General features: G+C 37.6%; 2 protein-coding genes across 4 annotated transcripts in view; both read left to right on the top strand.

Annotated features, from left to right (window-relative positions):
* The window catches only part of LOC109094995 (neurogenic locus notch homolog protein 2-like), a 111,147-nt gene that overhangs the window by 19,282 nt on the left and 67,200 nt on the right, over positions 1-24,665 (top strand). Inside the window, exons 4-7 of the mRNA XM_042728891.1 lie at positions 161-283; positions 979-1,212; positions 1,454-1,609; positions 1,757-1,939. Of these exons, the coding sequence (XP_042584825.1) occupies positions 161-283; positions 979-1,212; positions 1,454-1,609; positions 1,757-1,939 (696 nt within the window). The remainder of the gene's footprint in view (positions 1-160; positions 284-978; positions 1,213-1,453; positions 1,610-1,756; positions 1,940-24,665) is intronic.
* Positions 4,610-22,888, top strand: si:ch73-281k2.5 (neurogenic locus notch homolog protein 1). 3 transcript variants are annotated; one of them, XM_042728941.1, is made up of 6 exons: positions 11,798-11,966; positions 20,246-20,368; positions 20,666-20,899; positions 21,179-21,334; positions 21,470-21,652; positions 22,384-22,888. In XM_042728941.1, exons 1-6 carry the CDS (start codon positions 11,831-11,833, stop codon positions 22,437-22,439), a joined length of 888 nt encoding a protein of 295 aa, XP_042584875.1. In that variant the 5' UTR covers positions 11,798-11,830; the 3' UTR covers positions 22,440-22,888. The 3 variants fall into 3 exon arrangements, with proteins under 3 accessions (XP_042584876.1, XP_042584877.1, XP_042584875.1); XM_042728942.1 differs by lacking the exons at positions 11,798-11,966; positions 20,246-20,368; positions 20,666-20,899; positions 21,179-21,334 and adding exons at positions 4,610-4,742; positions 5,187-5,420; positions 5,652-5,807; XM_042728943.1 differs by lacking the exons at positions 11,798-11,966; positions 20,246-20,368; positions 20,666-20,899 and adding exons at positions 4,611-4,742; positions 5,187-5,420.

The following is a 24,665-nucleotide window of genomic DNA, read 5'->3' on the forward strand; positions in this document are numbered from 1 at the left end:
AAAATTCAAGTCAAGTCACCTTTATTTAATACACTATGTACAATATAGTACAGTTTGTATTGTAGAAGATTAGCTTTGATGTGATGGAATGCTTGGACAGAAACAATTATGGAAACCCATAGGGTTGCATGATAAAAAGCTTTATTTTTCCTGTAAACAGGTTTTAATGGAACAAACTGTGAGGTGAACATTGATGATTGTCGGAATCACCGCTGTCAGAATGGTGCCACATGCATGGATGGAGTGAACACTTACAACTGCCAGTGCCCACCTGAATGGATTGGTATGAAAACAGCCTTCTATATTGTGTATGTGTGTTTGTGTGTTTTTATGTGTGTTTGCTCCATCATTTCCCTTTCCATTAGTGGAAATGCCTCACAGACATTGATTGACAAACCAATCGTTTTTGAAAACCAATCCTTTTTAATAATTAAAAAATATAAATATAAATATAATAATAACAATAAAAGCTCTATGGTTTAACGTTTAAAAGCAAAAAACAAAGCCATAAGTGTTAGTATTGTTTGAAAAATTAAATCATTATTATTATTATTAATAATAATAAATTATAATACTACAGTACTATTATTGTAATTTATTGTAATTAACTTTTTACTGAATTCTTTCATTTTTATATTTTAACAATATAAAAATTATATCTTGAATTACTCTGTTTAAAATATTCACTTGACTTAAAACAATATATGACAGAATATTCAGAACTAGATTTTTGGTTTAAATCATGCAGTCAAGCAGATTCATGAACAAATTATTTTGGAACCAATTCTCTTCTTTTTTGATTCAAACAGTTATTCACTGATTCAAAGTTAAATTTGACACAAGCTGAAATCGGTGATTTGTTTTTAAACCAGTTTGAACAGTTCCCTAAAATGATTCGGGCTTCTTTATGCTAGTGGAAAGCTCTTTTTAAACCTCCTTCAAAATGTTCTACTTAAATCGTGAAGCTTTCTTTTCCAGGTCAGTTTTGCACCAATGACGTGGATGAATGCAGCCTGCTGCCAAACGCCTGTCAGAATGGAGGCACGTGCAGAAACACACTGAACGGCTATAACTGTGCATGTGTGAATGGCTGGAGTGGCCCTGACTGCTCTGAAAACATTGATGACTGTGCAAATGCGGTCTGCTTCTCCGGCTCCACTTGCATCGACAGCGTGGCTTCCTTCAGTTGCAGCTGCCCTCCCGGCAAGACTGGTCAGTAAAAACAACCACATGACCAAAAAAAAGACTCTTGGAAACACTTGATCACTTCAGTCATGAGCAGAAATGACTCTTACACCAAATCTCAACAACATTCAAAACAAGGTTGTACAGTGAAATATACATCTCTAAAATAATGCATTTTTATTATCATTTGATTGTTGTCCAAAGTAGAACACTATAAAACCATCTCAGGTCAGTTGTAGTAACAGTAGTGATTGTTTCTGTGTTCAAGGTTTGCTGTGTCACATTGATGATGCCTGCACCAGTAACCCCTGCAAGATGGGAGCTAAATGTTACACGAACCCCATCAATGGCAAGTTCATCTGTAACTGCACCTCAGGGTACAAGGGCAGCACGTGTGCGGAGGACATCGATGAGTGTGTGATCGGTGAGACAGTTTGCAGGACTTTTGTCTGTCAGTGTTTCTCAGTGTGTCTCTGTATTTCTATTCACCTTTCCCTTTACACCCATTACAGTGTTTTATGCATTTCATATCTTGCCTGAAACTTTCTAACCCTCTTTTTTGACACCCCAGGGCCAAACCCATGTGAGCACGGTGGTTGTAAGAACACAGAGGGCTCATTCACCTGTAACTGCGCTCTGGGTTACACCGGTCCACGCTGTGAGCAGGACATCAACGAATGTGGCTCCAACCCCTGCCAAAATAACGCCACCTGCTTGGACATGATAGGAGATTACACCTGCATCTGCATGCCAGGTCCTTAGACACACGCACACACTGTAATCAGGTGCAAGATACGGAAGCAGATTGGTCTCAATAATAATTAATGCATTTGTGTGTGTGTGTGTGGGACCACTGTGACACATTTGTTTGGCTTTTAGCATTTAGTTTGCAAAAAAATGTCTACATTTTAATTCTCACTTGTCCCTGAAATGTACTTTTAAAATGATTTGTGTACTAAAAGTGTGTAAGTGTGTAACACACACAGACAATCCACATTAAATTGGAAATAAATTACCAATAAGTCTTTAAAAAAATCAAAAGTATGATTTATATGCATTAACGTGTTTCTAACTTTTAATCTTATATTTGAAGATACGCAGTTTCATATTTGCAGTTTACGCTGTGTTTGTGTAAAGATAATGCTTCTGTACTCCACTGTTTCACCAACATTTCCAGAAAGATACTGAAATGGAGGGAACAGCACACTAACTAACATAGTAGTTATAGGGGTGTGGGAAAAATTTGAAAAGGGGAAGGGGAATGGCACATTAAGGTATTACTTTGAAAAGCACTTATTTCTTTCCAGAAGTGGAGGGATAAATGTTATTTTTTTTTTTTTTTTTTAATGTAGGTGTAATGATTTCTATGTACTGGAGTTTTTATGTAGTTTTATTGATTTCTGTGTGTTGGGGTGTAATAATATGTAAATTTATTAAAAAGAATATAGAGAACAGAAACCACAAATCATAAGTTGGAAATAAAGTTCTGGATAATAATAACAACATTCAAATATAGAAAATGTAAATCCAATGTTAGTACATTTTTAATAACAATCCATTTATGATGGATTGAACCCAACCAGTATTAATCAAAACATTAATACAATTGTAATTAAAAACATAAACAATTATTATGTTCGAATCAAAAGTACCAAAATATTAGTATTAAAATATTAAAATATCAAAGTATCAGAGTATCAAAGTATCTGAATTTCAAGGTGTCTGAATTTGAATAAAAACCTGTAAGAGTTTCTAAGTCTGAGTCTAATAGTTGTCGAGTGAAGCCAAAGAAGAGGAAGTGAGCTGAAAAGATAGAGAGACCAGAGTCTCAGAAAGTCAAACCCCTATTCTATTTTGCAGAGTCTATCTTATATACTGTTGTTCTAGACATAAGTCGTCATCTGGCTATCACTAATAACACCTGACCTTTAAAAATAGTCTAGTCAATGTCTCGATTTTGGACTTCTTCCTCTTTTAGATTCAAAGTATCATACTGATAATTCTAAGAAATATTGATACAAAAGAACAATACGTTGCAGTTCAACTTCATATGCAAAAACAGACTCAGCTGACTACGCAGTTAGAAATACTGTGAAATTACATATGAAATATACCACAAAGTTTACCAAAAACATTTTTTGAATATAAAAATGAAACCTGTTTATATATATATATGAGACCGATCACTACCATGAAATATTAATTTTTAACTTTTGAAATGAAACTTATCATTATGAATAGAACACATTTTGAGTACGTGACTTCTCAGAATCTCTCAACAACACTTGGGTTTAATTTAAATATGTGGACTTCTTCTCAGAATCTCTAGATTTCTTAGAATCTCCACACACCAGGAGTTTACTAAATTAAATATATAAGACAAAAAGATGTGTGAAAAGATGCAAACCTTGCTTTTATTGGTGGTTTTTGTTTGTTTAGTTAAAAAAAATCAATATTACTCTTGATATTATTGGTTCTCACATTGATTTCCACCACGTCTGATGAGTGATGAACTGCTCAGTGGTGATTCAGAGCAGTGGAGTGACCCCTATACAAAATATTAATAATAATAAATATAGTTGCAAGAAGCAATTAGGGGCCAAGTACTACAGAGGCAAAATGTTGAAGCAAGCAAGGTAGTGAGCAACAGATCAACTGCAAAAATGAGTAATTAAAGACGTAACCATGATTTTAGGCAAAATCGCTAAAAAGTCATACAAGTAATATGATTTAATGGTTTGTCACTTTTGACCAATAGGTGGCACAGTTATCAAATTCATGTGGTGTGGTGGCACATCCAAAGTTTTTGTGTCAATATGTCAAAGCTTTGCCAGAGATATAGCCTCAAATGCAGTTTGACATCACGCCATCAAATTCGTTGATGTGCTAAATGAGAACCAATTTGTCAAATGGACATGAAATCCATAACTTTTTGTCAGCATGGTCTGAAGATGATCTGATTTGAATGTAATGATCTAAAAAAAATATATATTTTAAAGTTATTATTGACAGCTAATACAATAACTAGGCTAGCGACGAGGACGAGAGTAGCGTGACATAACAAAATACTATAGAACCCGTTATAATCAGTGTTGCTGTCGGCACTGGATGCAACTCGGCACAGCATAACAAATCCCTGACAGTAAACTGATGCTTCATTCTATTTATGATGTACTCCCACAAAGTTCAAATGATTTGCAGCGGTTTATTTGTCACATCCAGTATTAAGGGATGGTGGATATTTTTTTTTCCGATTTCAGAAAGGATGTTAAATAAAATTCAAGTCAAGTCACCTTTATTTAATACACTATGTACAGTACAATACAGATTGTCAAAGAGCAGCTTCACAGTGATAAACAGGAATGCTTGGACAGAAACAATTATGGAAACCCATAGGGTTGCATGATAAAAAGCTTTATTTTTCCTGTAAACAGGTTTTGGAGGAGCAAACTGTGAGGTAACCATTGATGATTGTCGGAATCACCGCTGTCAGAATGGTGCCACATGCATGGATGGAGTGGACACTTACAACTGCCAGTGCCCACCTGAATGGACTGGTATGAAAACAGCCTTCTATATATAGTGTGTGTTTTTGTGTGTTTTTATGTGTGTTTGCTCCATCATTTCCCTTTCCATTAGTGGAAATGCCTCATAGACATTGATTGACAAACCAATCGTTTTTGAAACCAATCCTTTTTAGTAATTAAAAAATATAAATATAATAATAACAATAAAAGCTCTGTGGTTTTACGTTTAAAAGCAAAAAACAAAGGCAAAAGTTTTAGTATCGTTTTAAAAATTAAATCATTATTATCATTAATAATAATAATAATAATAAATTACTACAGTACTATTATTGTAGTGGTAAAACTTTTTACTGAATTCTTTCATTTTTAATAATAAATTACTACAGTACTATTATTCCTAAAATGATTCATGGAAAGCTCTTTTTAAACCTCCTTCAAAATGTTCTACTTAAATCGTGAAGCTTTCTTTTCCAGGTCAGTTTTGCACCAATGATGTGGATGAATGCAGCCTGCTGCCAAACGCCTGTCAGAATGGAGGGACATGCAGAAACACACTGAACGGCTATAACTGTGCATGTGTGAACGGCTGGAGTGGCCCTGACTGCTCTGAAAACATTGATGACTGTGCAGATGAGCCCTGCACCACTGGCTCTACTTGCATCGACCACGTGGCTTCCTTCAGTTGCAGCTGCCCTCCCGGCAAGACTGGTCAGTAAAAACAACCACATGATCTAAAATGACTCTTAGACACTTGATCTCTTCAGTCATGAGCAGAAATGACTCTTACACCAAATCTCAACAACATTCAAAACAAGGTTGTACAGTGAAATATACATCTCTAAAATAATGCATTTTTATTATCATTTGATTGTTGTCCAAAGTAGAACACTATAAAACCATCTCAGGTCAGTTGTAGTAATCAGAGCGATTGTGTTCAAGGTTTGCTGTGTCACATTGATGATGCCTGCACCAGTAACCCATGCAAGATGGGAGCTCATTGTTACATGAACCCCATCAATGGCAAGGTCATCTGTAACTGCCCCTCAGGGTACAAGGGCGGCACGTGTGCAGAGGATATCGATGAGTGTGTCATCGGTGAGACAGTTTGCAGGACTTTTGTCTGTGTGTGTTTCTCAGTGTGTCTTTGTATTTCTATTCATCTTTCCCTGCACACACATTACAGTGTTTTATGCATTTCTTATCTTGCCTGAAACTTTCTAACCCTCTTTTTTGACACCTCAGGGTCAAACCCATGTGAGCACGGTGGTTGTAAGAACACAGAGGGCTCATTCACCTGTAACTGCGCTCCGGGTTACACCGGTCCACGCTGTGAGCAGGTCATCAACGAATGTGGCTCCAACCCCTGCCAAAATCACGCCACCTGCTTGGACCAGATAGGAGACTACAGCTGCTTCTGTATGCCAGGTCCTTAGACACACACACACACACACACACTGTAATCAGGTGCAAGATACGGAAGCAGATTGGTCTCAATAATAATTAATGCATTTGTGTGTGTGTGTGGGGGGGGGGGCTAATTTGTTTGTTTTTTTGTGTTTGTGGGGGGGGGGGAAAAATTATTAATTTGTTTTATTTTTTGTCGCACAATTACTAATTTGTTTGACTTTTAGCATTTATCGTATCTAGTCAGTAAAGCTGGTTCATTATTCATTATCTTAGATGAATCGCCTTCGATAATGAACGCGATATTGCGTACCTTGTCAGTGAACTACGGCTCTGTCTATTAAATGCCGCTCCATTTGAAAGCAGGTGATGGCGATTTAGCGCTAATCAGGGAACCGGCTTTACTGACTAGATACGCATGATCATATCGTTCGATATATCGCCCAGCCCTAACTTGTCCCTGAAATGTACTTTTAAAGGGGTTATATGATGCGATTTCAAGTTTTCCTTTCTCTTTGGCGTGTTACAAGTTTGGCGTGTAAAGTTGCAAAGACTAAAGTCTTAAACCCAAAGAGATATCCTTTATAAAAGTTAAGAGTCAACCAAGCCCTCTAAAATGGCTCGTTCTAACATGCCCCATAACTCTAACATGTCAACGTCATGATGTCGGAAGATTTGCATAACACCGCCCAAATGTTCACACAAAAAAAAGAAGGCGTAACTTTTATTCTTGCTGTTGCCGCTGCCGCCATGTTGTGGAGATGCTGTGTGTATCGTTGTTAAAGCGAAACTACTTTGTTTGGCCTTCCGAAAGAGGACACAACTAGAAATCAGTGGTTAAGTTGTATTTACAACACTGTTCCGGAACAGTTCAACCAAAATATTCAGATGTGTCCAGCACATATTGCAGAGGAAGAGGATTGTTTCCTGTGAGAGTAGCCTACAATGCATGTGTCTGTTTCTATAAAGTGGTGCAATTCCAACTTTGCAAGGACAGTCTGAGGCTTCTGACTCACAGCCTGTATGTATGTTTTCATATTTAAAGAATTTGTAATAGGAATTATTTAAATGTTTTTTGTATTTAAATGATTATTGTTGAGCATGATTTATATGCATTACCATGTGTTTCTAACTTTTAATCTTATATTTGAAAGATATGCAGTTTCATATTTGCAGTTTACGCGGTGTTTGTGTAAAGATAATGCTTCTGTACTCCACTGTTTCACCAACATTTCCAGAAAGATACTGAAATGGACGGAACAGCACATTAACTTACATAGTAGTTATAATGGTGTTGGAAAAATGTTAAATGGGGAGGGGAATGGAATGGCATATTAAAGTATAACTTTGAAAAGCACATATTACTTTCCAAAAGTGGAGGGATAAATGTTTTTTTATTTTCATTATTTTTTAAATGTATGTGTAATGATTTCTATGTAATGGAGTTTACTAAATAAAATACATAAACCATAAAAGGATGTGTAAAAACATGGACACCTTGCTTTTATTGGTGGTTCTATTTGTTTAAATGGTTGTTTCAATGTTGTCTTTCACAAAAAAAAAAAAAAAAGAAGATATTATTGGTTGATTTGATCTATTTCCACCACGTCTGATGAGTGATGAACTGCTCAATTGTGATTCAGAGCAGTGGAGTGACCCCTATACAAAATAATAATAATAATAATAATAAATATAGTTGCAAGACGCAGTTAAGGGACCAAGTACTACAGAGGCAAAATGGTGAGGATGCAAGACAGATCAACTGCAAAAATGAGTAATTAAAGACGTAAAGATGATTTTAGTCAAAATTGCTAAAAAGTCAAACCCAATCACAAATAACTGTGATTCACTTTTGTTACTTTTGACCAATAGGTGGCACAGTTATCAAATTCATGTGCTGTGGTGGCACATCTGAAATTTTGGTGTCTAAGATGCAGTTTGACATCATGCCATGAAATTTGTTGATTTTGTAAATTTGTCGAATGGACATGAAATCCATAACATTTTGTCAGAATGTTCTGAAGGTTACCTGATTTGAATTTAATGAAAATTGGACCAACAGTCAAGAAGGAGTTTGAAAAAGTATATGAATTGGGTATGGTTCAACTTGGTGTTGCACCAAATCTAAAGAGACTAGTCTTGTGATTTTTGGCCAAACTGTTCAGAAATTATAAGCAAGTCGGTGCGGATAGCCTCACGGTTGATGCACCAACATATAGTGCAAGTCATAAAAAGGCCATATATAACTTTAGCCTATATATTATTGTTCACATGGTATTTGAGAAGGGTTTGACAAATCAACTTTTGTCTGCATGGTCTGAAGATGATCCAAAAAGTAATTTTTATGTTTTTATTGAAAAATGCAACAAGCAGTATTGGAGCAGAGATGCAGTTTTGAGATCATATTTTAGCATTCAAAACAATTAAATTTTTTAACTTAAGTAATTGCCATTGGTCCTTAGTTCGAGACAGGGGTGTGTTTCATTCATAAGTGATCATCCCTTCAGCAGTTTTGGAGGATAGAAGAGTGCATGGCTCAATAGCAGAAAAAAATGCTTTGGAACAATCCTTCAACATGGCTACAGCATGTTCTCTCCCTTCGAAAGCATCACTACACCGCTTGGGACAGAGGCCAGATGTGTGTCACTGGTGAATTTCTTTCATTCTTTCTTGCAACAGGAAAGAGCGCAATGGGGGTTATGTGCAACAGACTTCCCTATTCTGTAAAACAGGTCTCGTTGCTTCCGGTTCAAGTGTTTTGTATGTGCTCCGTTGAATATGGAGCTGTTTTATGCAAGATGCCTTAAGATGCATAGAACTTTTTAGTTGTATGCCGAGGCTCTTTATAGGTTAGGTTGAATCTGTAATCTCCATGGCTGCAATACATTGTTTTTTCACTAATGGCCACTTGGGGTGTTGAAATACCATTGTGTAAATTGGCAGTGACCAGAATCACACAGACCAAAGCAAAAACAGACATTCAGACACAGAACGCACATTTCAAAGTAGCATTGTTTTTCAGAGATTATGTGAGCTCAGCATATTTCCTAAATATCTGCAAACATATTATGGTATTTTTATACTTTAGTACAGTAAAAAAAAATTACATACTGCACCTTTAAACAAATCACAAATATGGAAGTGTTTTCCCAGGAAATGCTAACACGTGATGTCTGCTAAACTGGGGACACCTTTCCCACAACACAGAGCCCATCCCCCATTCGATGCATTTCTAAATTTGTAGGTGTTTCTAAATCATGGCATAAAATGATCTGTGAAAAAAAAACTGAACCCACCCCTAATATTCACTGTAACGTTAGTAACGTGGTCGAAAACACCCTTCCATTATGGCCTCGCCCACCGATCTGGTAACTCCCATTACTGTCCTGCAGAGAGACCCACCCTTGCACTCAACGCGTCCAATAATGAAGAAAAGGTGAGATCAAGTCTTGTTCTTAAAATGCATGATAACTACATATATTGCGAAGCATGAAAGTACAATTTAAGTTTAATTTTGTGAATAAAGTATATTCTGTTTATAGGGCAGTGTTCAGTCCTGCTCCGGGAGGGCCAATGTCCTGATGAGTCAGCTCCAACCTTAGCTAAAACAGTTGCCTGGCAGTTTCTAGGAATCCTGAAGACCTTAGCTGGTTCAAGTATCAAGTGGATTGAAGCTAAACTCTGCAGGGTGGTTGCCCTCTAGGAGCAAGAATGGACAGTGCTGGTTTTATGTTTCAGTTATGTTAACTTTCAGTTTTCATCTCATTTGATGATTTGTTGCAATCAGCAAAAAATATGATTTTGCTCACTATATAGGCATTGAGCAGTAAATATTATATTGTCATATAACAGTATTTTAGAATCTACAATTTAATCGAAATGACAGAATTAGTGGTTTAATTCCTGCTGTTCAATTGTTTTCTTGGTGCAAAAGTTGCCCACAAACAGCACTTGAACTGCAGTGAGGAGATTTGTCCAGTTACTCAATCCAGACCAGTTCATTGAATCTAGTGTTGTGGGAGAGTGATTTAGAGCATAGATTTGGGTCATATATATATATATATATATATATATATATATCTGTGGTCCTGCCTTTTGCACAGTTGCATATGATATATGACCTGGGTTATGACATGTTTTTCTGTAGGTTTTTATGTTAGTGTTTACATTAATTTGTTTTTTGAATTAATTGAAGAGTTAAAAACAAGGTTGCCAATTACTTTTGCATTGATGCATATGATGTTTTTGGTTGGTTGTTTGTTGTGATTGCTTTTGAGAATTTGAATATGAGTAACCAACCAGACGCCCATGTACCAATGGGTATATAACTATAGTATATTATATATATATATATCTGTGGTCCTGCCTTTTGCACAGTTGCATATGATATATGACCTGGGTTCCAACAGCTTTCTCTGTCAGTGTTTACATTAATCTGTATTTTACATGCATTGAAGAATTAAACCCACAGTAACCAACCAGACGCCCATGTACCAATGGGATGAGGCTGAAATACTTATCAGATGAGCGTTTGTTCAGCTCACTAAATCTACATTATTAATATAATAATTCAAACTCAGTTTTATTTGCTTTTCTTTCCGTTTTTACAGTGACATACTTGTTCTTTAATTTTTGGGTTTTTGATGTGTCATGATTGTTCTTTGTTATTCTTTCTTAAAGAAACACTGTACACTGGCCTGTGGCTTTTTGGGTTTTTGTTGCCAAAGCAGGCCATTCTTTTTATGTAATGTGAAGGAAATTATTCATTTTAAATTAAGCATAACTAACATTCCTTTTCTTTTCATTTATATGCTTTTGAGAACAAAATGTGTGTTGCAATAACGGATGTATATGGACAAATCAGCTAGACATATGTGTGAATATAAAAATAACCAAAACAACCCATGACTTGAGTAAAAAGCTGAAGTAATCAAAAACCAAATTTGTTTTGCCAGTAAAAGAGGGGAAGTTTGCTGAATTGCACATAAGAAGAACCAGTTATATCTAACCAGGTCTCCAAACTTATTTCATTTCAGAGCTACTTTTTAAAACTGAAAGTGGCTAAGAGCTATACTTGTGTTTTACGTTAAGCGTTTACCTCCCACTGACATTTCTCCGGAGCACAGTGTTAAAAGAAAGACTGTCCAGTTTAGCTCTTCTGAGTATTGAGAATGCCGTGCTCACAACATCGACAAGCTGACGTTTTTGCTTGTTTATTTGTGGTGGTCAGTTGATAAAAAGAATAAGTCAATCAACAAAATATATGTTAAGATGTATAGAAGGTTTGTTTTTCTCAAAATGTAGCATGAATAAAAGTAGTTATTCCATTAATGTAGGCTATGATTTTCTAAGACATGAATTTTGCTTGTATAATTTCTTTCCTACAAACAGAGATGCTATGCCTCCACCTTCATAGACTAAATATTAAGGCTATTCCTTCAGGGATTTCAATCTGAATGAACGTGTTATCAAAATCATTACGAATATTATATAGCTAATTATATGTTAATTATTAATAACATAAAATGCATCAATGCACCGATAATTCATTCATTAGGCTACTTTTAAATCATGTTAATGTTGCAGCAGGTGCAAAATAAATTTTCATATGACATGACTGCTGGTGGGAGGGTCTCTATCTCTCTCTTTTTCCAGGGTACTCACAGATGTGCTGTTCACCACTATTATAATATGTTTTTCGACTCATCATTTTCATGTCAGATCATTCAGATCATTTTAAGACTTTTAAGCTGGTGATTTTGGATTTCACTCAAAATATGGGCCAGTTACCCAGTGTCTCTTCAGGCAAAGTAATCCTTCTAGTTATTTGCTGCCTTAAAGTTTCATATGGTAAGTACTTTATATTTCAGAACACATTTTTGAAAGAGTCATTTGCCGTCAGTAGCTATATTTATTACTGGAAAGATCTACAGTGTATATATATATATATATATATATATATATATATATATAAGAACATATATATATATATATATATAAAAATATGCTATTTTTGTGATATATACGGTCATAAATGTTCAATATAATATGTAACAACATTAGCATATGGTGTTTGATTGTTGATAAAATACAGATAGGCAGCAGGTTCCAATTTAATCTAATAATACCAAAATACAGCAAACTAGGTTTTATTAAAAACAACACAATTTCCTGTGTAAATTTAATGTCCAACAACAAATATTTGATCAAAATACATCAAAATGTCTAATTTGCCATACCTAATCTGTAGCATTGACGTACGCAAGAAATTGGCTGCTGTTATGACCATAGATACTGTATGGACAGTAATTAGTAAATTTTAGTCTGTTATTATGCAAAAATGTTTGCTTTAACCATTAAAATCAAGTATTTTGTGTATTAAAAAATCCCTATTGTCTATCCTGTTTCTATATTGGTTGTTACATGTAGGGTAAAAAAAATCTGTAGGGCAATTTGGGAATACTTGTTTGAATGTTCATCTTTTTGTTAGAGACTGAGGCTCAGAGTTCTGTGGTGCATGGGGAAAAATAGGGGAGGGGGGGCAAGGTTGGGAGGGAGTTCAGCTTCCTGACAGCCTGATGAATGAAGATGTCCTTCAGTATGCTGGTCCTGGCCTGGAGGTTGGGACTCCTGATGGCAGCAGACTGAAGAAGCTGTGTGACGGGTGGGTGGGATCACCTGCGATGCAGAGGGCTTTATGGGTGAGACAGGTTCCATAAATGTCCTGGATGGAGGGGAGAGAGACACCAACGATCTTCTCAGCTGCCCTCACTATGTGTTGAAGGGTCTTCCGGCAGGACGCATTGCAGGCACTATACCACACAGTGATGCAGCTCATCAGGATGCTCTCGATGGTGCCTCTGTAGAAGGTGCACATGATGGGGGCCAGGGCTCTAGCTCTTCTCAGTTTGCGGAGGAAGTAGAGACGCTGCTGTGATTTCTTGGCCAGTGCTGCAGTGTTGTCGGTCCAGGAGAGGTCCTCTGTGATGTGCACACCCTGGAACTTGGTGCTGCTCACTCTCTCCACAGACGCACTGTTGGTGGTCAGAGGAGCATGCTGAGTGTGCACTCTCCTTAAGTCAACAACAATCTCCTTCATCTTCTCCACGTTCAGAGAGAGACTGTTGTCACTGCGCCACCCAGCCAGGCGGCTCACCTCGCTCCTGTAGTTTGTCTCATCTCTGTTGCTAATGAGACCCACCACAGTCGTGGCATCCGCAAACTTACTAAAGAGGTTGGAGTTGTGTGACGGTGTGCAATCGTGGGTCAGCAGAGTGAAGAGGAGGGGGCTCAGTACACATCCTTGGGGGGCCCCAGTGTTCAGTGTGATGGTGCTGGATGTGTTGCCGCCGACCCGTACTGCCTGAGGTCTTCCAGTCAGAAAGTCCAACAGCCAGTTGCACAGCGAAGTGTTGAGCCCCAACTGGACCAGTTTGTGAATGAGCTGTTTAGGGATGATTGTGTTGAATGCTGAACTGAAGTCTATGAACAGCATTCTGACATATGAGTCTTTTTTCTCTAGATGTGTGAGTGGTGATGGCATCATTGGTCGAGCGGTTGGACCGATATGTAAACTGGAAGGGGTCCAGGGAGGGTGGGAGGGCAGACTTGATGTGGTGCATGACTAGCCGTTCAAAGCACTTCATGAGAATAGGGGATAGTGCAACTGGATGGTAGTCATTGAAGCAGGATGGAGACGGCTTCTTCGGGACTGGAATGATGGTGGTAGCTTTGAAGCATGTGGGAACAACAGCCTGACTAAGCAAAATGTTGAAAATGTCTATGAAGACATCAGTGAATTCCACTGCACAGTCTCTCAGTACACACCCAGGAATGTTGTCAGGACCCGGAGCTTTGCATGCGTTGATCCTGCTGTTTTGTGCCTCAAAGCGAGCGAAGAAGGCGTTCAGCTCGTTCAGCAGGGAGATGGTGCTGTCACAGGTCTTCGGTGGGGGCTTGTAGTCCATAATGGTCTGTATCCCCTGCCACAGGCTCCAAGTGTCTCTGCTGTCGCTGAATCGATGGGCTATCCTCCTGGATTACTTGTAAGCTTCTTTTTGGTTGGTGTAAACAAAGTCCAAAATGTTTAAGTCTGCGTGGTTGAAATCCCCAGCCAAGATGAGAAAAGCTGCTCACTGATGTGCTGGTACAGTTCATTCAGTGAATCACTTCTGTTGTTGTTGTTGGAGCTGGGGGGAATGTAAACAGCAACGAGCTGAATATTTCCTCGACAGATAGAACGGCCGACACTTTATAATCATAAAATCCACCAGGGGTGAGCAGTATTTGCAGGCCACAACAGCATCATAGCACCACGCATCTTTGATGTAAACACAAAGCCCGCCGCCACGTGATTTACCTCCCGCAATGAGGACTCTGTCCGCTCGATAGCATGTCAGCTGATCGAGCTGGATAGCGCAGTCTGGAACGCTGTTGATGAGCCATGTTTCCGTGAACACAAAAACACAACAGTCTCTTACAGTCCTCTGAGTTGAGCGTAGTAATCGGATATATTCCAGTTTATTGTCCAAAAAGCGTACGTTAGCCTGTACGATGGTGGGGATAGCTGGCTTGTGAGGGTTAGCCGTTAGCCTAGCCCGGATACCTCCGCACTTGGTTTTGTTGTTATTCTTGTCAGGCTGCTAGTGGCGCCTCCGCTGTGGGCGAGGTGCAGCAGTAGGGGTCGGTGATGGTGAAGGCCTCTGGAGCAGACCAGGATCCCGCAGCTCTTCGGTGTGCACGGAGTTTAGCAGAACATTGAGCAGAAACTCACGACTGTATGCGCGCTTAAAGACAGGTAGAGGCGATGAAGGCTATGCAATTTTGCATATAGCATCATAGAAAACATTCATGTGACAGTTCACCTCAGATTTTGTTGCTGATTTGAAATATATTAAATATGAGTGTGTCAAGTCTGCAAGCATTATTACCGTGCGTGCAATTGCATTAACTCTGAGTCTGCGCGCTCTGTTTCTAACGGCAGGGAGAGAGAGAGAGAGAGAGAGTCAGCTGTCTTAACTCAGCTGAGAGAGATCGCTTTTTTTCTCACACTTTTCTTTTCCTAATTTTACAAGTTGCAAGTTACAAAAAACACAAGCAGTGTCTGATCACGGCCGGGTGTTCTCCGAGTCCGATGACTCCGATCGCACGGGTATTACACACAATGTTAAACAGACCCGGGACCTGAAGTAATAGATTCGGACCCGGCTGATCATTTAAAATATAGACCCGAACCCGTACGGGACAGGTCGGGTCCCGGGACGACGGGTTTCGGGTGCACTGTGAAGACCTCTAGTTCGAGCAGCCTTGTCAGCGCGGACATCCACTTTTAAATCCGTAAACGCTGATGATCGCAAACAAGCCAATTACGATCTCAGGAAATCCATCAAAGCCGCAAAAAGACAATTTAAAAACAAAGTTGAAGAACAATTCAACACCAACGATGCAAGAAGCATGTGGCATTGCATCAATAACATCACAGATTTTAAAGGGAATAAACCAGCTGCTGTGAACATTGCCGCCTCTCTACCGGATGAGCTTAATAACTTTTATGCTCTTTTCTGTCTGTGGTTCCCTCGTGCTTCAAAAAATCCACCATTGTGCCCATACCAAAGAAAAATAAAATCACATGCTTGAATGACTGGAGGCCCGTTGCTCTTACACCCATCTTCAGCAAGTGTTTTGAGAGACTAGTCAGAGACTACATCTGCTCTGTGATGCCTGCCTCACTGGATCCGCTACAATTTGCCTATCATAGCAACCGTTCTACAGATGATGCTATTGCTTTCACCCTACACACTGCTCTCTCCCACCTGGAAAATAAGAACACCTATGTGAGAATGCTCTTTGTGCACACTTGTTGCAAATCTCCAGACTCTGGGACTAAACAGATCTCTGTGCATCTTGTTAACTCAGGTGAGAATGTTGACGAGCACAAGGCTGGAGATCATTATGTCAGGCTGATTGGGTTAGAATGGCAGACTTGACATGTTAAAAGGAGGGTGATGCTTGAAAATCATTGTTCTTCCATCGTTAACCATGGTGACCTGCAGGAAACGCATGCAGCCATCATTGTGTTGCATAAAAATGGCTTCACAGGCAAGGATATTGTGGCTACTAAGATTGCAGCTAAATCAACAATTTATAGGTTCATCAAGAACTTCAAGGAAAGAGGTTCAATTCTTGTAAAGAAGGCTTCAGGGCGTCCAAGAAAGTCCAGCAAGCGCCAGGATCGTCTCCTAAAGAGGATTCAGCTGCGGGATCGGAGTGCCACCAGTGCAGAGCTTGCTCAGGAATGGCAGCAGGCAGGTGTGAGCGCATCTGCACGCACAGTGAGGCGAAGACTTTTGGAAGATGGCCTGGTGTCAAGAAGGGCAGCAAAGAAGCCACTTCTCTCCAAAAAAAAAAACATCAGGGACAGATTGATCTTCTGCAGAAAGTTTAATGAATGGACTGCTGAGGACTGGGGCAAAAGTCATATTCTCGGATGAAGCCCCTTTCCGATTGTTTGGGGCATCTGGAAAGAGGCTTGTCCGGAGAAGAAAAGGTGAGCGCTACCATCAGTCCTGTGTCATGCCAACAGTAAAGCATCCTGACACCATTCATGTGTGGGGGTTGCTTCTCATCCAAGGGAGTGGGCTCACTCACAATTCTGCCCAAAAAACACAGCCATGAATAAAGAATGGTACCAAAACACCCCTCCAACAGCAACCAATGTTCCCTCTAAGCTGCGCGCGCGCGCGCGGCCGCGCACTTCTTCCACCGCTGCCACGCAGAGAAGAAATAATGTGCCGCGCACACGCATAAATGAGTTGGGAAAGCTATTTGCGAAAGCGAATGAATTGCAATGCTAGGGGTAAACCGCTATAGAGTTGATATCACGATAGAGTTAGAAACCGGTGAATGCGGTTTACAGTTTCATAGAAAGGGAATGATGTGCGCCAAATGAGTCGCTGTTGAAGCCGAATATTTTAATGGTTGCGTAGCCTACGAAATAGCTCAACTCGAGAGCCGACGCAAACGCAATGACATGTGAAATAAAACGTCATCATGTATTAAAGAAGAGTGGCTTGATTAAGTGCTGGAAACAGTGGATGATGGGCACAGAACGGTAACAAAACTCAGAGACATTTACAGTCACACAGGTGTAGTGTGCAAACTGTACATCATAGGGATGTTTAGATAGCTATAGAAGAATTGACGTTCACGTTTTTTTGTTTTTTTTTATATTTAACTTACAGATCTCAGTTTAAATGCTTCAGTTTCTATTCTATTCTATTCTATTCTATCAGTTTAAATGCTTCAGTTTGTTTTGATATTATATAGGCCTATATTATTAACCTAATAAATAATTGACTTTGTTTTTTAATGGAGTCTCTGCTCATCAAGGATGTATTTATTTTATCGAAAATACAGAAGAAAAAAACAGTAATATTGTGAAACATTATTGCAATTTCTAATATTGGTTTCCTGTTTTAATATACTTCAAAATATAATTTATTCCCCCGGAGCAAAGCTGAATTTTCAGCATCATTACTCCAGCCTTCAGTGTCATATTATCCTTCAGAAATCATTCTAATATGCTAATTTATTATCAGTGATGAATCTGTTGTGCTGCTTAATATTTTTACTTTTTTTATTTTTTATATTAATAAAAAAGTTAAAAAGAACAGCATTTATTCAAAATAGAAATCTTTTCTAAAAATATGTCTTTATTATCACTTTTTATCCATTTAACACATTCTTGCTGAATAAAAGTATTAATTTCTTTAAAAAAAGAAGAAAAAAAATATTGACCAAAAACATTTTAGTAGTGTATATTGTAACACAAAATTTCTATTTTGAATAAACACTGTCCTTTTTAACTTTTTTATTTATCAAAGAATCCCGAAAAAAAATATCACAAGTCCAAAAAAAAATATTATGCAGCACAACTGTTTTCCAACATTGATTATAAATCAGCATATTAGAATGATTTGTGAAGGATCATGTGACACCGAAGACTGGAGAAATGATGCTGAAAATTGCTTTGCTTCATAGGAATAAATTATATTTTAAAGTATATTAAAATAGAAAACTTTTATTTTAAATTGCAATAATATTTCACAATATTATTTTGTGAAATAATATTCAATATTATCAAATAGATACAGCCTTGATGAGCATAAGAAACTTATTTAATAAACATTATTGATCCCAAACTTTTGAATGGCAGTGTATTATACTGTGTATATATATATATATATATATATACAATATAAAGTTTTCTCAGGTAATCTAAAATGTACATCATTTATTCACGGGTCAAAATAAATACAAATAGCACATTAAAGTTAAAAGTTACACACTTTTTTTTGTGCGCACTGTACATGTCTGGTATAAAGAATGTTTTTGCACAGGTGGCCGAAATGTCCGTCCAATAGAGAAAAAGTTTTGCTCAGCAAGAAAAAAAAATTAGAGGGAACATTGACAGCAACTTCTTCATACAATCCAACAACAGTTTGGTGAAGAACAATGCATTTTCCAGCACGATGGAGCACCGTGCCATAAAGGCAAAAGTGATAACTAAGTGGCTCGGGGACCAGAATGTTGAAATTTTGGGTCCATGGCTGGAAACTCCCCAGATCTTAATCCCATTGAGAACTTGTGTGGTTAATCCTCAAGAGGCGGGTGGACAAACAAAAACCCACTAATTCTGACAAACTCCAAGAAGTTATTATGAAAGAATGGATTGCTATCAGTCAGGATTTGGCTCAGAAGTTGATTGAGAGCATGCCCAGTCGAGTTGCAGAGGGCCCAACACTGCAAATACTGACTCTTTTGCATAAATGTCATGTAATTGTCGCTAAAAGCCTTTGAAACGTATGAAGTGCTTGTAATTATATTTCAGTACATCACAGAAACAACTGAAGCAAAGATCTAAAAGCAGTTTAGCAGCAGAACTTTTTGAAAACGAATATTTATGTAATTCTCAAAACTTTTGGCCACGACTGTAAAAATTGAATATAGGGTGTAAAATGAGTTGCTTCATCACTGCCTGGTTTGGAAACAGCACCGCTGGCAACCGCAAAGCTCTGCAAAGGGTTGTACGAATTGCCCGCCACATTGTTGGAGGTGAGCTTCCCCCCCTCTAGGACATCTACACCAGGCGCAGCATAAGAAAAGCCCGGAGGATCATTAGTGACTCCAGTCACTCGTCCCTTTAGAAAGACGTCTCCGCAGCATCCGATCCCACACTAGCCGACTGAGGGATAGCTTTTTCCCTCAGGCTATCAGACTAATGAACAGTCAAAACTAATACACCTTACAGCACCCTACAGCATACTCCCACAATATGGTATGCCACACACTGCACTTTAACTTCAACAGTTTAACACTGGACTATACATACACACTGCATTTAATACAATAATCTACCTGCTACCACTGGATACCATCCAATGCACATCCAAGACATTTTGTGTATCCAGTTCATGTATAATCTGTTGCACCTTAGCATATTTTTATGCGTATATATGTCTACATAATGTAGAATGTGTACTTACTGTGTATAGTGTATAATGTGTAGTGCTAACTCTATGTATGTACGTATGTACATATTACGTATAAAATTAATCATAGTAGCTATTCCTGACAGCTAATGCAATAAGTTTATACTTCCAAGTGTGCGTTATCAGAATTATATTTTTGCATGCTTAACTGAAATTAAGGCCTATTTTGCAAATCATAGCCATATTCATTCAACTACACAACAGTACATTTTTTATGTTACACTTAATTAGACAACATGTGAATGTTAACTATTGAGACCTCAACTATGTTATTACTAAGTTGAAAACAAGTCAATTAATCAACTAATAGCTACTGCTATCATATGTCCAAAATACTGTTTTTACTGTATTTTTATCAGATAAATGCAGTTATATTTAGATACTGGATATGATAAAGAGGTTTAGAATAATGTCAGAATAAGGCATTAATATGTGCTTTATAAGTACTAATAAACAGCCAATAGTCAACTAGTTAATGTAACTAGTTAGTGTCACTGTTTCCTAATCTAAAGTGTTACCATGTCTGCTTTTATAACTCGAACCAAATATAAGAGTAAGCTTAATTTTTCTTGCAATCAGGTTTTGGAGGAGCAAACTGTGAGGTGAACATTGATGATTGTCGGAATCACCGCTGTCAGAATGGAGCCACATGCATAGTTGGAGTGAAAACTTACAACTGCCAGTGCCCACCTGAATGGACTGGTATGAAAACAGCTTTTTTCTACTGTGTGGGTTTGTGTGTTTTTATGTGTGTTTGCTCCATCTTTTCCCCTTCCATTAGCGGAAAGAACCAAAAATTTGTAATGTATTTTTATATTTGATTGTTCCTTCATATATTTGATTGATGAAAAAAAAAAAATAGAACCATTATTCACTGATGAAAAACAAAATTTGACACAAACTGAAACTGGTAATTTTTTTTTTTATAAATAAGGTCAACCTCTTTTCAAACCCCCTTCAAAAAATGTCCTACTTTAATCACAAACCTTTCTTTTCCAGGTCAGTTTTGCACTGATGACGTGGATGAATGCAGCCTGCTGCCAAACGTCTGTCAGAATGGAGGCACGTGCAGTAACACGCGCAACGGCTACAACTGTGTATGTGTGAACGGCTGGAGTGGCCCTGACTGCTCTGAAAACATTGATGACTGCGCAGCTGAGCCCTGCACTGCCGGCTCTACTTGCATCGACCGCGTGGCTTCCTTCAGATGCAGCTGCCCTCCCGGCAAGACTGGTCAGTAAAAACAACCACATGATCTAAAAAATTACTCTTGGACACTTGATCACTTACACCAAATCTCAACAACATACACAACAATTAAAAGTTTTACAATTAAATAATGCATCTCTATGAAGTATTTTATACTGAGTCTGAAATTTTAATCACATAAATCTGTTAAGATTTATAATTTTTTTGTTTTTATTCAGAGTTTGTTGATTGTTCTTTACAGTAGAACACTATAAAGCCCTCTCAAATCAGTTGAAGTAATCATACCGATTGTTTCTGTGTTAGGTTTGCTGTGTCACATTGATGATGCCTGCACCAGTAACCCCTGCAAGATGGGAGCTCAATGTTACACAAACCCCATCAATGGCAAGTTCAACTGTAACTGCCCCTCAGGGTACAAGGGCAGCAAGTGTGCGGAGGATATTGATGAGTGTGTGATCGGTGAGACAGTTTGCAGGACTTTTGTCTGTCTGTGTCTCTCAGTGTGTCTCTGTATTTCTATTCACCTTTCCCTGCACACACATTACAGTGTTTTATGCATTTCTTATCTTGCCTGAAACTTTTTCGGCACATCAGGGCCAAACCCATGTGAGCACGGTGGCTCGTGTAAGAACACAGTGGGCTCATTTACCTGTAGCTGTGCTCCGGGTTACACTGGTCCACACTGTGAGACATCAATAAATGTGATTCCGACCCCTGCCAGAATGACACCAACCTGCTTGGACCAGATAGGAGATTTCACCTGCTCCTGTATCCCAGGTACTTACACACACACTCACACACAATGTAATCAGGTGCATGACATGGAAGCAAATTGGTCTCAAACAGAACTCATGCAAAATATATGATGCATACATGCGTGGCCAAATTGACATGCATGAAATGTAATTTGCGTGCTCAAAACACGTAATAAACTCAGAATTTTTAAACATTCAATACAAAATTGTGTAGTTGTACACCTGTGAATTGTTTTGCTTTTGTGAAACGTATTTTATAAATGGCATTTTATTTTGCAGACAAGAATAGCTTTTTGTGAATATAATTTTTTTTTGCATGTGAATTTTTTGTATTTTTGTATTTCTTTTTTTGTTTGTATGCAAAATAGGTTTCATGCATTTGAATTTGGCTGTGCGTATTTTTTGCACATACATGATGTTTTGGTTCCACATTATATTCAGTTAGTGTGTGTGTGAATACACACATGTAAACAAAGGACCACCAAGACAATTTAGGACATGACGTCCTAATTTGTTTGACTTTTTAATAGCATTTAGTATGGAATAGTTTCCGCATTTAAATTCTCACTTTGTACTTGAAATCTACCTTAAAAAGTACTAAAAGTGTAAGCACCCCCACCCCCACACATTAAATTTTAAATTTACAATAATTTGTCTTTAAATAAAAGCATATTAATATGTGCTGAGCAGCGGAAGTTCACACAATTTATATCCATTACTGTGCATTTCTAACTTTGAATCTTATATTTACAGTTTTGCAGTCTTGGTGTAAAGATAATGCTGCAGCCACTCCGCCAAGAGATACTTAAAGGATCTGAGGATCCTCAAATGCAAACTGTGTGTTTTGCTTCAAAAGAGCAACAAAACATTTGTATTGTGTTTTACTTTCTTTTATATTCATTCATTCATTTATAATCATTTATCATTTTATTATTCAATTTAATCATATTATCCTTTATAATAATCATTATAGCCATTTATATACTCATTTCATTGATTTATTAATTGATTAGTCATTTATATTATATCATTATAGTTTATATTATTTTTGTTGTTTAGTCTTATGACGTGTGGTTTCAAGGGATGTTTGTCTAAGAGGAAATGTTTTTGGAAATTTAAGGTTTATGGGACAATATTGTGAGGCAGTAATTTTCTATTGGTATTGCTTGTGGTATAATAACACTTATTGGATTTGTTCTGGTCTTTGAAACATACTCAACTAAGACTATTCAATAAATTCTGCTCCTTTTTATTATCATTAGGCCTACTTCATCTTCTGCTTCTTGCCTGGCTTTACTCAGTCAACTTCTTGTCTGATAGAAGACTGTTAATATGGTTATGGGTACCAGAAAAGACTTGCTGTTAACGGGTTTTGGGTATTAGAATATTTTGCTGACTAGTTCTCCTGTTACCAGACAAAACATATTGTGACAGGATCTGGCATGGAGGCATGATCTAATATACTGAAATGGAGTAAAAAGTGCAGTAACTTTAACTACGCTGAAAAAACAGACAATAAGATTAGTTTGTTGGATGATAAATTATTTCAAGATGGATGTTCAAAATGAATGCAGTCTTGAATCGTCATCCCCTTTCGTATGATGCGCTGGCTGTTTTGTAACAACTACACAGACACAGAACTTCCCTGAGTTAAAATAAATAAATAAAATAAAATAAAAAAAGTGTATTCAAGAGACCTATGATTAATTATAGTAACAATTTTAAACTTTTAAATATTTTAAACATTCATTGAAACATTGCATTAGGTGAGTGTCGAACACCAAAATATTATTCTGGCCAATTTTTATAAATAATATCTTTTTGCTGGATTTTATATTTTTTTCCTGAGGATCTTAGACACAACAGAAGAAACAATATTCTGAAGTGATCATCCTTTTTATGCCCTAACCACTCCGAAGGCTGTCCTCTTCACAAGGACAGGTTTGGATAGTGAATGACTCAAAAGAAGGGGGTCACTCGAAACACATTTTAGAAACATTCGGTTCAATCAACATGGTTGCCATGATGTCATGATGTTCTCCTCCTGGAAAGTCATCACTACGCAATTTGGGACGCAGACCAGGTGTCAGTGTAGCAGGTGAGTGTTTTCCTTTCTTTCTTTCATTAACTGCTGTGCTTCAGAATCTTAGAATTTAGACTAATCAAATCTACATTTACTGTTCAAATGTTTTGTAGGCAGAATGTTTAGGCTACAGTAATCATAGCCTATATGGTATACCACACTACCAAAATGTAAAGTAAAAAAAAAAAAAAAAAAAAGGAAATTTATTTTATAATTAAAGCAGTAATAATAGTTATTTTTCATGGTTTATAATTTTTATCATTATAATTTGATTTCATTTTACTTGCGAAAGCCTGTTTAAATGTAGTGCTTTACATCTAGTCATCTAGTTAGCCATCTAGTGGTTATACTATGGCATTACATTTTATTTATTTCAACTGCATAGCGCATTAATGAACATTTTATATGTTATAGTTTTTTTGTGTGTGTGTGTTTTATATAGAAATAAATGGTGTAAAATCTAAATGTGAATAATAAATGCTACGAATTCCCCTCAAGCTACAAAATGTTATTGAACTAAAGAATACTATACTACATCCATTTTACATTTAACTTACACAGCCCCAAATGACATACAGTACAATCTAAATTGAATCTACATCAGACAAATGCATTTACAAGAGATGAGATTTTTCCTATCCCATTTTTTTTTTCATTATTTAGTCCTTTGCCAAGGCAACACCATTTCAGGTAATCAAAATTATTTTGCAATGTAGCATCCGGTTGGTCGGAGCTGACTTTGAAGTTGCCCGGCCGGTGCCTGTGAGGTGTGGGATTTGCGGAGGAAAGAGGGGCTCTTACAGACGGAGTCTTAAATGAAGATGAGTTCACGTTGTGTTTTAAAGCTGCAGCTTCCTAAAGATTGTTGGATCCGAGACTTTACTACTAACAGGCTGTCGAGTCCCTAACCTGATCCTCACTGGTAGACCTATCTGTTTTATGAACTACACAG

The sequence above is a fragment of the Cyprinus carpio genome, chromosome B8, assembly GCF_018340385.1.
Source record: "Cyprinus carpio isolate SPL01 chromosome B8, ASM1834038v1, whole genome shotgun sequence".
Classification (NCBI taxonomy): Eukaryota; Metazoa; Chordata; class Actinopteri; order Cypriniformes; family Cyprinidae; genus Cyprinus; species Cyprinus carpio.

What these genes read in the sequence shown, in the direction of transcription:
- si:ch73-281k2.5 (XM_042728941.1), top strand. Translation starts at nt 11,831, where the DNA reads ATGTCAGATCATTCAGATCATTTTAAGACTTTTAAGCTGGTGATTTTG. An exon ending in CTGCCTTAAAGTTTCATATG is followed by an intron (nt 11,967 to 20,245) that starts GTAAGTACTTTA and finishes TCTTGCAATCAG; the next exon opens with GTTTTGGAGGAGCAAACTGT. An exon ending in GTGCCCACCTGAATGGACTG is followed by an intron (nt 20,369 to 20,665) that starts GTATGAAAACAG and finishes TTTCTTTTCCAG; the next exon opens with GTCAGTTTTGCACTGATGAC.